This window comes from Hyperolius riggenbachi, chromosome 12 (assembly GCF_040937935.1).
Source record: "Hyperolius riggenbachi isolate aHypRig1 chromosome 12, aHypRig1.pri, whole genome shotgun sequence".
Lineage (NCBI taxonomy): Eukaryota > Metazoa > Chordata > Amphibia > Anura > Hyperoliidae > Hyperolius > Hyperolius riggenbachi.
Window position 1 is genome coordinate 7,971,997 of NC_090657.1, and position 15,744 is coordinate 7,987,740.

A 15,744-nucleotide genomic window follows, 5' to 3' on the forward strand; every position below is an offset into this window, starting at 1 on the left:
GTAGGCCAACTCAAATCTGATTTCACTGAACACGATTACTGCAGGATTGTAGCTCAGACTCTGAAGTGAAAATATCACCATGACATCCATATATGTGTCCGTTTTTAAAAGGTAGTGAAGATGGCAACCTCTATGTTTGTTTTACAAGGACTCCCTTCAAAGGGTCCGGGTAGAGAGGGTCCAACTGTAGAAATAAGATTTCCGCCAGCCTCAGGGAAGTACAACTGTAGATGACAGGAAGTCCTAATGGGATAGGAGGTCCATCAAGCCTCTCATTCAACAGTCCAATACATGCAACAGATTCCCATATAGAACTCCACCCTCCACAGTTATATAGCCATCTTCTATTTCATTAAATAGTAGTGATACAACATAAGGCTAGGACAACGTTTTGGGCCTGCCGCCCTTTGTTGTATGCGTCAAGCACTTGACAAAGGGCGGCAGGCCCAAAACGTTGTGCTAGCCTTATGTTGTATCACTACTATTTTATGAAATAAAAAAGATGGCTATATAACCGTGGAGGGTCGAGTCCTGTATGGGAATCTGTTGCATGTTCCAGGTAGCGAGGCTGTTTATTGGAACGTCACAGTGTGTACCTAGAAGTACCCATAATCCCACTCACCAGATTGTTTACAAACTGTTTTCTTTACATTTTATTAGTAATGTTTGTAGGAAACGGCAGTACTATTTAAACATGACAAATACATTAGTTTTTCTTGTGCTGTGTTCCTTGGGAAATGGCTAGGGATTAGCTTCTTGCAACACAAACAGCATCCCTCGAAGAATCATCATAATGCCATTATCTGGAATGCATCATAAAAGAGGTCTGAATACCTTAGAAATATCAGATTCCAAAGACCATAATGCATTGCAAAAAAAGGAGGATCGTGGCATCCTTCTGGTATCTTAATACTACCGTATGTTAACCAGGGATGCGTTACAAATTACTGGTTAATATTGAGATGGAAGGGGTACAATGATTACAATGCATTGTAAAGGGATGTTGTAGGGAATCCCGTTATACCGAGAGTTACGTTGATGCATTGTGATGGGAAGGTGTGGTTTCCATGGTAAGGGGGTGGATGGAACCACAATGCAGAGGATCTACAAAAAGCAGTAGGTACATGGCTCCTTTAGATGAGAATTACGGACCAGAATGCATTGCAAGCTATGGTCTTCCACACACCTTACACAAACAAAACACTAGGACCACAATATGCATGAGCTACTGGGAGATGTCATGGTCATAAAGATGCTCTGCAACATCATGACCGAGACAATCTCCACAGAGGGCATGATGATGATTAAACCACAAGATTCTCCATGTTCGAGCCAGCTTGGCCTGCTTGCCTTGTCCTTGTATTACTAGTTAGAGGGAAACAGAAGAGAAAGTCAAAAGGTTAAAAGGTCCATTGTCGTCAGTTATGTGCTCCCCCGTACAGAGGGAGCTGGCCTCACTGAGGGTCTCACTATGAAGTGTCATAGACGCCCAGTTGCTAAAGGACCGTACAGCACCTGCGTGCCTGTTGGGTATATTAATTCACTATGTGCGAGAGTGCATTATAAACGTCTGTATGTTAATAAACATTATGATGTGTTGCAGACTGCATGTGTGTAGATGTGTAAATGTAGGGTGTTTCTGAATGTATTGCGATCACGGTGCCTCTGGTCTTCCACACAGGAACTCTCCAATGCTGGGGCTGTGCCTCGAGGTAAGGGGAGAGTTGGAGACAGGGTCTTTCATTCTTCGGCCCCGGCCTTCGGATTCAGGGGGCATCCCTGCGTTTTCTCCCTGCAGTCCTTTGAGGAGTGTGTCCTATACACAGAACGAGAATTGAGAAATCCCTCATTATTTTACATTAAACACCATCAGGGGTCTCTCCTCTCTCTTTTGCCAGGGGCTCTTCTTATCTTGGTCATCCCCACCTTCAGATTGGTCATTAAGGTACTCATCAGGGCTGGTCATAGAATCCCTTCGTAATTCACTGGTGCTGCTGCGGGAACTGTCACCCCTGCTGCGTCCTCTCCGATTCATAACTGGGCATGTCTCAGAGGCCTCGTCAAGGAGTGGGGTGAGCGAGCTGTCTTCTGGGGAGCAGCCACCACCAGTCCGACTCTCGCTTAGACTTTGTTCCCCTTCTTCAGCAAAAACCAGCTTGGAGTAGGTTAAAGAAGAAGGCTGATGCTGGGACCTCCCACCTCTTCCTTCATCTGGTCCAGGTTTCACTTTAATCTCATTGACATCCACACCTGAGTCTAGGCTGGCATCATTACTACGTGCCTTATCCCCTGCCGGCAGGTCTATGTAAGAGTGACGCACCTGAGCATTGGAACGCCCATCTAATGACACAAACCAAGCTCTTGGGTGAGGCTTGACACCAAGTTCCAAAAGTTTCTTCTCCGTTAGTGCTTGCAGCTCTCCATTCAGTTGAGCCATGGTAGACTCATTGAAGAACACAGGTAAGGTAACTGATCCACCCCAGCCTTTTCCTTCTTGATCTTGACCTGAACCAGGCCCTCCTCCTTGTTGGTAGTTAAGGCCTTGCTGAAGCAACTGCTGACGTTGAGCATGATCTTGAGGAGCAAAATGATGGGCATGGGAAGCTTGTGATGACATAGAATCACTTTCAGACTGCTCTTCGCCTTGCCCACTAGGATTTTCTTCAGATGATAACCTTACATAGTGGGCTGGAATCACCAGCGTTGGCATAGCGTGCCTGTACCCTCCCTCCTTCATGTGATCAATCGATCCACAAAATATCAGCTGTCCTGGTTGAGTCAAAGAGGTTGGGCGTGAGAGTGGATCTGCTGACTGTGTCATCAAATAATCTGGAGGTTTAGAGTCCCCAATCACATGTTTGAAGGGGGGTGGAAGAGGAGGTGGGGAAGGGGGTGGGTCTCTTACTCCTCCTCGGCCTCCTCTCCTTCTTTGCTGCCCTTTTCCACCAGAGCCATAGTTCCTCTTTAAATCTTCTGAATCCAGCAGGTCTCCTGAGCGGGCTGGCTTAAGTGGGTAATCGTCCCGAGATCCTGGTCTAAGTGGCAGTGTATCTGTGGAATGCTGAATAGAAGATCGCCCACCAGACTTGCAAAAGTCCTCACGAGAAGAGTAGGCAGAACGCAGGACAGGGGTTCGAAGGTCACTATCAGCTGTGGATGTAGAGTCCAGATGGCTAGTGCTGATAAGGTTAAGGCGGGAGGTCGAGGTTGCCTGGTCCCTTTTTGGCTCAGAAATGCCAGAAAGTTGGAGCTTGTGATGCTGCTGTCTTGGCTTAAGGCATCGCCGTCTGCAGAGAAAGGAAGGCAAAGCAGTGAGAAGATGAAGAAATCAAAGCAACTGAGGTTATATAGGCAAATACTATGTAATGCATCAAAGTCTTATTCACTAAGAAGAGTGTGTCTATAGGAGAATACCATAAAAATATGCTTATTAGAACAACATGGCAAATCTTAAAATGGCCCTGTAGTGAAAGTGATATGGAGGATGTCATATTTATTTAAAGGGACTCCGAGCCCCTCTCATGGGCATGCCTTTAAGACTCCGACCAGTACTGCAAAGTACTTAAAGATGCATACCTTTCTGTAGCTTGTTCTCTCCTCTTTTATTTGATGCCTGAATCGCCGTTCTACACCAAATATTTTCGTTCGATTTCAATTTAAGAATCGCGGGTGCCATCTTGGCTATGTTATAACTTCCGGGTCACCCCTGTCTTCTCTGTTAGAGAAGTGCATCACTGAATGAAGCAGGAAGAGGAAGTGACACGCATGGCCATTGCAAGAGTCTCCTCCAGAGGGGTCATAGCATGACTTTGTTGGAAGTCACCTGGCTTAAAGGCATGCCCATGAGAGGTGCTTGGAGTCCCTTTAAAGATTGCAAACTCCCTGGCTGTTCTGATAATTCTCAGTCTCTAATAATTCAAGCCACTCACCCAAAATGAGAGAAGTCAGGTGCTGAAGTCACACTACACTATCCATGTGCTAGTTTCAGGCATGCGTTTCAGACGGCCCTTTAGGCCTCGTTGCTGTGAGTATTTCACGCAGGAACATAAGAAGGGCATAGCTTGCACTGTCCGGTGTGCAGACTACATGTGCTGCGCAGCAGTGCAATGCGCTATCACACTGCTGCATGCATTTTTTGGCAAAGCGCACTGTAGTGAATGGGATCAGCAGAGCAACGCACAGCAGCGCAGATGGCATGTGATTGTGGGCGTTGCCAGAGCCGGGACAAGGTCCTCCAGCACCCAAGGCTGAGACACCAAAGTGCGCCCCTCCATCCCTCCCACCCCAGCTGTCACACACTGATTGCTATTAGACTAAGAGGCGCCACAGGGCCCACAACCTCTCCAACACCCTAATATCTAGTTATCTGGCTTGCAGTCACTTCTATGTATCCCCTTTTCTTATTTCTTTCTGCTTCATACACAATTAGGAATGACAGCTGAATGAATTCTGCGCCCCCTCCTACACTGCGCCCTGACGCTGGAGCCTCTCCAGCCTATGCCTCGGCCCGGCCCTGGGCGTTGCATTCCGATCGCAGAGACATCTGCACTTGGAAGTGAGAATAAGGCCTAAGTCAGAAAGATCAGAAGTACAGCCCGGAAGTAAATATGGCAGCCCCCCTTATCCTTCCCATTTACAAGATCATTTTAAATAGACAAACATCATTTTTTTTAAATCTCACCATTTTCTACCATTATAACTATATGGTCAGCACTGCAACTTTATCAATGCTATGTGTACCTCATCACCCTGCCCTGCCTGGAATAAGAAGCCATTCCTCAATGCTCTATTTTCATTTTTTTTCTTAAAGGACACCCGAGGTGAAAATAGACTGATGAGATAAATAACTATATCTATCCTCCTATTTATTTATCTTTATTTACATTTAAATCCACTTTTTAAGTTTTAACTGTTTTATTGTTTTTGCTCAATGACACATTCATTGAAGTATGTCAGAGCTAAAATCTATGAACTATTGACCCGTTCTGTCTCTTTCCTGCTCTTAGATGCCATTTTCTGCTAGGAAAGTGTTTTATGGCTGTAATTTATTTATCAGTCAGAGTAACGCTGTAGTCCGACCCAGTCCTGACCCGAACAGAAACCGTCACTTACATAACTAATATTTAATTCTTTCAGGCAGAGAAAGAAAAAAAAAAAAGGAACACAGCATAGTTATAAGTGCACTTGGCACTGTATATACACATGTTTTTCTCATCATGTCACATGTCACCTCGAGTATCCTGTATGAGACAGTTTAAAATGTGGGAATGGTAAATGTTTTGATATACTTTATCCTTCTAATATTCTTGACATACTGTGTAATAATATAAACTGTTATATTACTCTTTTGTTATACTGATGGTAAATTCATTTCAGTGTGTGCCACCACTGCTTATCATCTCTCTACAGCTCTGATCAGCACTTCAGCGCACAAAGAATATGCGTTAAAAGCACTAATGTAAGAGTACAGCATTACTGATCAAGGTCTCTTTCTGAAACATTTAAATCGCACAATTGTAAACGCACTACCAGTTTAAAATTCTATTCTTTATTGAATACATAACTGGTGTGCAAACAGATACTCTGCTTTACTGTTGGTCCTACATAGTCCTATTGTAGAGTTCCCTTGAGAACACTTTTTGGCTGTGGATGTTTTGCACTTAGATAAATCTCTTCTCAATGAGGTCTATATAAAATGTACTGACATACGAGTATAGATATTAGATGACTGTCATCTGATCAGTTGACAATAAGATAGGGCAATGGATTGGACGTCTACACAAGCTAGATTAAAGTTGGCCGATGCGGCTAATAACCACCGCCTCTGCTGATAATCTGACGCATTTACGTCCAGTAGCCCCCAACTGCCACCCTGGAATGCACCAGGAGGATCAACTCAGCCTAGCGATGGCCGGTGCCTTGTGACATCACGTGCGCCGCTGTTTTTGCCCTACAGCCCCTTCCCCCCACGTAATGCAACGCAGCACACCGTTAAGCTGACTACGCGTCTTTACAACTTTTCCCCAGCGATGACACTCGAGGGATTTGGTCGCTATCAGGTGAGATCAATCTAGCGCATGTACATGCCTTAAAGCTACATACACTCACTAGGAGTTTAGCACATGAAATGATTATCTCAGACCCGCAGTTGTCCTGTTGGATCACCAGCAATTGACTAGAATTATGCTTGCAGGAACTTCTACTGTAGTTCCCACAGCATGGTGCTACCCAGTCGTCCTCCACCCTTCCCTTTACATAGAAGAGAACAGGCTGCTCAGCAGATGTTAGTACAACAATTGTTCCCAAGCTCCCTAAAACAATCACTAACGTCCATTCTGGGTGACTGTAAATATAAAAAGTTTATTGATTTCGTGTTTGTAGCTCCACCCAGAGCTCCTTGGCTGGCCTTTTGCAGGGACAAAGCAATCAGTCTTATGGGTATTCTTGTCTGAGCACAGGTCCACCATCAGACATTTTTGGACCCCATACTGGGCAAACCCCCCCTCACTCCCCTCTGCCACAATCTTTGAAGGCCTGAACACACTAACATCCGTGTGTCCGCTTTTCCCACCCACATAGTCTGCACATGCTCAGTTCATTAAGACTCTAACTGCAATTGCGCAGAACACTTCCAGCTATGGGAGCACCATGGTGGAGATGCGCTGCTCAGAACAATGCATGTTCATGCCCAGCAACCCAGCTAGATTGTGCAGACTTCACAGGAGCTCAACGGATTGGATCAGAAGGGAATCAAGGGAGCTGATGGACTACAAGAGGCTGGAAGGATCCCCAGGTGAGTAAAAATGCTTTTCTCCCATTTGTCTCAGGTTTACTTTATTAATGGACTAAGGTAACTCCTGGATGAGGACTCCCGACACTTCTCCCCACATTAATGGGCAGCCAGAAGGGCAGACACAGACTGAGGATTGGTCTCACTGTTTGCCAGGCCCCAGATTCACTCGGGCCCCATACATCAGTCCTCCCACAATACCCTGAAGGCGGCCCTGTCTGAGCAACGCTGTGCCAAGCAGCCTGTAATTACAGAGATCTCTATAGGTCATTCTGTGGTCAGCTCATGCTTTGCCACAGCAGAATTATGTCTGCGCTCCATCAGAAACCGGATGTCTCACCAAGGGAACGTCATAAAATAACTCATAAACAGGAGCACTGCTCTATGATCGTTGCTACTGCCTCATCATAACCAATCTAGGGCTTATTCACACCAACACAGCAAATACAGGTGTAAAGTCAAATCAGTTATTTTTAACGATGCTCGTTGAGACCAATGTGTTGTGTTACAGAGCACTGAAAAAACAGAGAGTCCTGCATTGAGCAGTTAGGTGCTCTGACCTGCCTCTTCTCATTCAGTGCAGTGCTGTGTATCCCAGGGAGAATGCATGCCGTTCTGGTATGAAAAGCCTTTCATGGGCAAAAGAGAAGGGATTTTATGCAGTGTGGGAACTGAGAAACTGGACTACTTGCAAACCCGAGAGAAAGCCATTTACCTGCAGTAATAGATCAGAAGACAGAGCAGGATAAGGACCAGAAGAGTAAGAGCACCCAGAATAGACAGCAGGAAGATTGTATGGTAGCCAGCAATGTCCACACCACTCATAAGCGACAACATACCTAAGGAGAAAGCAGCAGAGTGTAAGAAACGCATCATCAACCCAAGAACCACAGAAAGAGTTGGGTAACAAAAATACAATACAAAACTATGCAGATTTATGTTCTACTGTTCTCACCAGCAGCTCTGAAATGTGTTTCTGTGGAATGTTGTACTAAACATTGGCCATATTTTATGGACGCATAAAAGACGCACCTACGTTTAGAGGGCAAACGCCAGGGAAAAAATGTATACTAAACATAGTGCATCCATATTCCAGGAGCATCTTGCAGATGTTTTTCCTCAATAATTGTGTCCTCCTGTGTCTCCTCTTCTGTCCTCCGCTCCCCCCGGTGTATAACTATCAGAATCTGCAGCTTGGTTCACCCACAGCTCCCCCGGCGATCACAGACCTCTATTCTCCTTCACTGCACCTCTAGTGCCGGCTTCTCCTGATGACATGATCAGCATACGTCAGCACTAGAGGCAAAGTGAAGGAAAGGGTTGTGATCGCACTGTGATCCTCCAGCCCCCCCATAGCCATTGAGGTCCCTCGGTGTCCTCTGGGTCTCCTCCGTGGTCCCGCTGGCGGTCCCCTAAGTGCGGTGACTTGGGCCGAAGTTGTGGGCAACTGCATGGGAGGCCCGCCCTCCCAACTGGCTCAATCACATGCGTGTTGCCGTAAGCCTCCTGTGCATGCGCGGTTCTCGAAAGACTGAACTGCACATACACCGAATTCTTGCGGTGACACGCAAGTGAACAATCCGGGTGTACAGACGGCCCGTGCATGGGGAGTTGCGCACGACTTCGGCCAAAGTTGCCACACTAACCAGTGTGGCCACGAAGGGGACTCGGAGGACAAGGGACCTGGTGGGCTACAGGGGGCTGGAGAGAGCCCCAAGTAAGTGCCGATTTTCCTTTTAAAGCTCGGCACAGGGTTCCTTTACGCTTTCCTTTAAAGTGAACCTGAAATCAATGAAAGAGTTTTATACGCACCTGAGGCTTTCACCAGCCCCCTTCAGGCTGATCAGTCCCTTGACGTCCTCTTCAGCCTCCTGGATCCTACACTATAGCTCCCGGTAATGTGGCCGTTCGGGGCATAGTGCGCATGCGCAACCTGGCTGCATGTGCCCCATCACGCTCCTGATGCCCAGGAGCCGTCTGCACCTCTGTAGTACTACTGCACAAGCATGGAACTCTCCCCCCCCAGAGCACGTGTAGCCGGACTGCACCTGCGCCAACTGGCCAAATTACCGGGAGCCACAGCGGAGGATCCAGGAGGTGGAAGAGGACATCGAGGGGCTGATCAGCCTGAAGGGGCTGGAGGAAGCCCCAGGTATGTATACATTTGTTGATTCCCTTCATCTCAGGTACCCTTTAAGTGTCCACAATAATTACTACGTGAGAAAGGTCTATACAGCATTCTCCACACCTGCATGTAGCTGTTCTGCAGAGCACATGTGAGGACATTAGCTAGGGTTAGATAAGGTTAGGAGTATTGTGATGTATCAGTTAGGAAGTGGTTTTGTCAGGAGGGGTTGAGGTTAGAGGGATTTCAGTTCTAGGATCCTCTGAACATCCCCTCCATGTACGAGTGCAACCCTACTACACAGCCATGCTTTGCGCTACTGCGCAGCCATACTTGTGCATGCACAGTATGGCCACACCCCTACCCCGAAGGGGGCTGTAAATAAGAAGATGGTCATGACGAGCTGTGGTGGGGTCAAGGAAGACATGGGATGGAGTTCTGGAAGATGCACCAGGTAAGTTCCAATCCCTATGTTTGAATCCTGTACTGGTGTGTGTTAAACATTTGTAAGAAGAAGGCATTATGACAACATGAGACCGAGAAGACCTTACCTCGGCCGCTGGAAGGGACGGCGGCTGCCCAGTATCCCAGCTTAGTGCATGAAAAGGACCAGTAGAGCTGCTGCCCATCTCTGCGCACCACACCATTCCCGGAACGCACCCATAGCCCTGGGCAGAAGGAACAGAGAACACAGCAGGGTGACAAGATGGAGAAGACATTAAAGTAGAAGGAATAATATCCAACACATTGCATGACATCCATAAATTCATCTACCCAACATACCGCTCTTTTGCTCAAATTTCCAGGCAGGGATGCTGCTGGCAGTGGTGATGCCGCTGTCAGGAGAAAGAGGGAGAGAGAGCTGAATGGGCCCGTTCAGGTGGACCTCAGACCCATTCCCGGTGAAGAGATGAACGCTCACAGCAGTCACAGGAAGCAGCTCCACCCAACTGGAGTTACCTGCCAAACACAAAGCCACGTTAGCAATGTTTGTAGCTCACTGACACATACAAATAACACACCGAACTATCAGCAGAGCGCATGGAGAACAACATCTGGGATCATTAAAAGGAACCCAAGGTGGGAGAGATATGGAGGATGACATATCTAATTCCTTTTAAAGAGTACCAGTTGCATTTGAATCTTGACGTTGTTGAGGTGACACCTTTAATGACTAACTGTACAAAATTGCTTTGCAAGCTTTTGAAACTCTAAGTTTCTTCTCCAGGCATAATGTACCTAGGGACAATCAGCAAACACAGCATTTATTTTCACTAGTTCGGCCCCCTAGTAATCAAGAACCCGAATATGGCCCTTGGTCTAACGTTTAGACACCCCTGCTATTGGGTTACTAATGCAGAGCTTCCTTGCCTGCCTAGGCGAAGACACTGAACACAAGACTTCTGCTCTGCTTTTTACTGATAAAGCTATATTTTTCCTATATAAACCAGCAGTGTAAGTAAATAATGCTATATAACTGAAGTTTCCCACATGCAGATTCGGAAAGTGATAAGTTCATTTTAACTCAATTGATCCTGATGTTCCTTTAGCTCAGTGTAACCTCATATGGCTCCTGGCGAGTACAGGATAATAGATGGAGTGTCATACTGTAATTCTACAACAGCTCACAAATGGCATATATAACGCTATCTGCCTCCCATCAATGTGGCTGCCTTCTGTCCCACAAGACTCCCTGTAGAAGGCCCAAGCATCTAGCACGGCCAGAATCCATCTGTAGAAGGCTAAGATTACTCTGCGATTATTACCGCTAAACTGCAAAGTGCTGCAAATATGAAGAGGTTGTAAATAATTAATAGTGATAGCATTAATCTATTCCCAAGGCTCAGGATTGGAGATATGAATGTAGTTGCTGGCATAAATGCAGGGAGCAGGATGAGATGGAATCCTCAAGGAGTCACACAAGATAAAATGCTATTCAGGCGCTGTTACATCCAGACTCAGATGGGATCAGATTGGACAATTCTTCCAAGAAATGCCCTAAAGGGAAACTTCAATCCAAGACACTGTCCCCAGGGCTGGATTTTTAGATGTGTAAAAGGCCCTGGCTTTGGGCGGCTGCAGCCTAAGGAGGAACCTGGATATGAAAGAGGGATTGCTACATATGAAGGAGGAGACCGGAAATGGAGAGCAACAGGTAAGTGGAAGCTGATGCCCAAGGGAGCTGTTCATGAAAGAGAGGAGCTGCAGTACATTGATGATACACATGGAAGAGGGGGCTGCACATGGAATGGGAGGGGCTGCAGTACATGGATGTTAAACATAGAAGAGAGGGCTGCACATGGAATGGGAGGGGCGCTGCTGTACATGGATGATACACATGGAAGAGGGGGCTGCACATGGAATGGGAGGGGCTGCAGTACATGGATGATACACATGGAAGAGGGGGCTGCACATGGAATGGGAGGGGGCTGCTGTACATAGATATTACACATGGAAGAGGGGGCTGCACGTGGAATGGGAGGGGCTGCAGTACATGGATGATACACATGGAAGAGGGGGCTGCACATGGAATTGGAGGGGCTGCAGTACATGGATGATACACATGGAAGAGGGGGCTGCACATGGAATGCGAGGGGGCTGCTGTACATAGATATTACACATGGAAGAGGGGGCTGCACGTGGAATGGGAGGGGCTGCAGTACATGGATGATACACATGGAAGAGGGGGCTGCACATGGAATGGGAGGGGGCTACTGTACATGGATGATACACATGGAAGAAGCGGCTGCTGTACATGGATGATACACATGGAAGAGGAGGCTACATATGGAATGGGAGGGGCTGCAGTACATGGATGATACACATGGAAGAGGGGGCTGCACATGGAATGGGAGGGGCTGCTGTACATGGATGATACACATGGAAGAGGGGGCTGCACATGGAATGGGAGGGGCTGCTGTACATGGATGATACACATGGAAGAAGGGGCTGCACACGGAATGGGAGGGGCTGCTGTGCATTCATGATACACATGGAAGAGGGGGTTGCACATGGAATGGGAGGAGGGTGCTGTACCTGAATGCTGCACATGGAATGGGAGGGGCTGCTGTGCATGGATGATACACATGGAAGAGGGGGCTGCACATGGAATGGGAGGAGGGTGCTGTACCTGAATGCTGCACATGGAATGGGAGGGGCTGCTGTGCATGGATGATACACATGGAAGAGGGGGCTGCACATGGAATGGGAGGGGCTGCTGTACATGGCTGATACACATGGAAGAGGGGGCTGCACACGGAATGGGAGGGGCTGCTGTGCACGGATGTTACACATGGAAGAAGGGGCTGCACATGGAATGGGAGGGGCGCTGCTGTACATGAAAGGGAAGCCCCAACATACTTGGCCTAGGGGCACAAAAGCATAAATCTGGCCTTGACTGGCCCCCTTATAGAGCTAGGCTAACAGCTCTAGATCATTAGCACTGAACTGCCTCCAGAGCTTATGGGAGTGTCTGAAGTGGTCACATGACAACTAGCAGTGGAGTAAAAAAAAAAAAAAAATGATTTACATATATGGTAGGAAAAAAAAGTTTTGTGGTCGACACTGCTAACACAAGCATTTATTGACGTGTCATCACAAACGGCAGTACAGCAATACAAACTCACGTAAGCAGTGAAAACACTCATACTGGTGCGGGTTCTGAGGATAATTGTGGTTGCAGGAAGCGCAAAGGCGCGAAACGGCCATCAGGCTTACCTCTCCCAGCACCCCCCATTAGCCTCAGAACATGCACCGGTACGTGTGCTATCACTGCTTACGTGAGTTTGTATTGCTCTTCTGCTGTCACGTCACTAAATGCTTGTTCTTTCCCATTACCTTCAGAACAGAACAGGCTGCCAAGCTTCATGTCTGTACAACAATCATTCCCAGCATGCTACGAGAACATTCCTAGCCTGATCTTTCCAGGCGACAGTTACTGAAGGTCTGTGTGTAGCATAATGCGAGATTTCTTACCTCCATTGCTGGAATCATGGTCTACACCAATGAATGCTGGGAATCCTCTCATCTGGTGGATGTTGCTGGCAGTGGTGAGGGAGGAGGACAGCTGAGTGTAGGTGGAGGAGCGAGTTAGTCGGATAGCCTTCCTCTGGATCTGTACTAAGGGCTGGCTGCGGACACCTGTACAAGCAGACACACAAAGAAGATCACAGCACAATACACTCTTCACCTTTTTGTCACCTGAAGAGGAAATCTGGTCAGCAAAATAAGAAGTATACAGCATATACTCGCATATAAGCCGACCCACATATAAGCCGAGGTACCACTTCCCCTCAGAAACCAGGAAAAAGTGATCGACTCATATATAAGCCCCCTTCCCAGTATAGCCCCCTCCCCAGTGTAGCCAGAGGTGCCCCCAGTACAAGTCATCCCCTTTCCCAATAGCCAGATGTGCCCCAAGGATGATAGTTGTGTCTCAAGACGCCACTAGATGGCTTCATAGATATGAGAGACAGATTACCACACAGGAAGAATCCCCGATCACTGCACTTTTCTAGCACGCTCCGCTCCACAAGCTGGGGGACACAGAGTCTTGAACAGCGCACTCTGCACACCATGTTGCGGGGGATGGGGGGCACGGACACAGCAGGGCGCAAGCTGACAAGAGCAGGATGACTAGTGCACAATCCTTACACTCCAATGCCAGAAACAAAACCTGCTCCACCATCCGCTCTGTTCCTCTGTCTCGCGTATAAGCCAAGGGGGTAACTTTTCAGCACATTTTTTGTGCTGAAAAATTAGTCTTATACACGAGTATGTACAGTAATCTGATATTTTTACTCAAGAAACTCTACCTGGTGCTAGTCACTAATTCTCCCAAAGAATAAGGCAATATTTCAAAAAGAGACGAATGCGGCGTCTGAGGTGATCAGAGCGTCTGTTCAGAGCTGGGCATTTTTGGCACAGATTTGATGCTGTACTTCCTTATAAAAGGGTTTAATGATTAGGAAAGGAAGGCATGTTGGGAACGGGTGGCGTAGTGGTTAGCGCCCTCACTTTGCAGCGCTGGGTCTCTGGTTCGAATCCCAGCCAGGCAACAATCTGCATGGAGTTTGTATGTTCTCCCCGTGTCTGTGTGGGTTTCCCACAGGCAGTCAGTTTCCTCCCACATGCCCAAAAACATACAGATAAGATTATTGGCTTCCCCCTAAAAATTGGCCTAGATTACGATACATAGACTACATGATACATACATAGACATATGACTATGGTAGGATTAGATTGTGAGCCCCTCTAAGGGACAGTTAAGTGACAAGACAATATATTCTGTACAGTGCTATGGAAGATGTTGGTGCTATATAATATTGAGCTCTCCACTTGTTCCATCCGCCATGTGACTTCACTCTTTGCCGCTCCGCCCCTCACATAGGAACAGAACATGTTGCTAGCCTGCAGACTAACGATCTGCCTGTAATCCCCAGCCCAGCCATTGCAGGAGTCTGACAGCCATAGTCATGACTCATAAAGGCAAATGCATTGTGGGACTTGTAGTTCCGTAACAGCTGGAGGGATGAGTTTGCCCATGCGTGGTCTAGGTAAAGCATGACTGGTGTTATTAACAATAGGTGAGAGGTCATTTGGAAAACTGCAACTGTACAAAAATCATGGAATCCATTACAACACAGTACTGTGAACAGGCCCATAGAATTGTATGGGCAGTGCAGTGCGCCAATATTTTCACTCACAGGTGTACATGTAAAAGTGAGCGACATTTTCAAAATAGGTTGCCAGTGCACTGCAAAAACACTGCAATACACTGCAAAAAGTAAGGCCCTATCTACACGATACAATTTTTTGTGCAGTTCGATTGGATCGAATTTGATTGATCGATTAAATCCAACATGTCCGATCGGGATTCGATTCGATTGTGTGGTCGAATGTCATTGCAAAACAATGGCAAATTGATGACACTACCAATCGAATCCCGATCGGACATGTCGGATTTAATCAATCAATCGAATTCGATCTGATCAAATCGCACAAAAAATTGTATCGTGTAGATGGGACTTAAAGGTAGCCATACATCTAGCAATGATGGTCAGATTTAACCAAGAGACAAATCTCTCTCTAATCGAATCTGATAAGAGAGAGATCGGTCAGCTGCCCATACACCTCAGACCGATTCCCCATCGATTTCAGCATGAAATCTCTCGGGAAGCGGCCTTGTGCGCCGCATCCGCCACTGTCCCCTAAAGTCAATGACCCCCCCCCCCAGTGCCCGTGTTAAGTGTATGACATCACATTTGCGCCCTTACTCGGAAACCACGTGGAGCGTGCGTGTATGAAGAGGATAATGCGCCCAGACGCCAGCGGGGGACAAGCGGAGGCCACGGAGAGGTAATGTATACACTTTACACAGGCACGGGGGGGGGGTCACACATTGACTTTAGGGGAGACAGAGCCGAGAGTTTTGTCGCGTTCATTGATTGTCGGGAAATTACACGCCGTTCCCGATGCGCACCCGATCCAGCAAAATCATGCAGCATGACAGATCGATAATGTGTCCAATTCTTGTCCCGAAATTTGTGGCATTGCCGGTCAGGTGTGCACTTGGCGGCACCGATTTTCATCCAATTCGATTATAATAATCGAATTGGATGATCGATCGGCTGCCAAAGTCACTTGATGTATATTTACCTTAATGGTTTGCATTAACCAATCATAAAACCACTCAGCAGTGTGTGTGTACATCATGCTGTGATTGGCTGACACGAGCTGCAGACCATTATGGCACTTTGAACTTTAGCATCACATTAGCAGTGTGAGGATTCTCACCATCTCCTGCTGCATTAGTCAGTGAGCAATTGGC

At 47.1% G+C, this 15,744-nt stretch overlaps 1 protein-coding gene across 3 annotated transcripts in view; it reads right to left on the minus strand.

Moving 5' to 3' along the window:
• Nucleotides 1-638: 638 nt before the first annotated feature.
• FAM171A2 (family with sequence similarity 171 member A2) overlaps nt 639-15,744 on the minus strand; it is a 96,047-nt gene continuing 80,941 nt past the window's right edge. For 2 of the 3 annotated variants that reach the window (XM_068262285.1, XM_068262284.1), the window contains exons 4-8: nt 12,891-13,055; nt 9,699-9,875; nt 9,467-9,583; nt 7,506-7,629; nt 639-3,287 (exon numbers count right to left, since the gene is read on the minus strand). In XM_068262285.1, coding sequence (XP_068118386.1) covers nt 1,850-3,287; nt 7,506-7,629; nt 9,467-9,583; nt 9,699-9,875; nt 12,891-13,055 — 2,021 coding nt within the window. In that variant the 3' untranslated portion in view covers nt 639-1,849. The remainder of the gene's footprint in view (nt 3,288-7,505; nt 7,630-9,466; nt 9,584-9,698; nt 9,876-12,890; nt 13,056-15,744) is intronic. The other variant, XM_068262286.1, reaches the window with a different exon arrangement.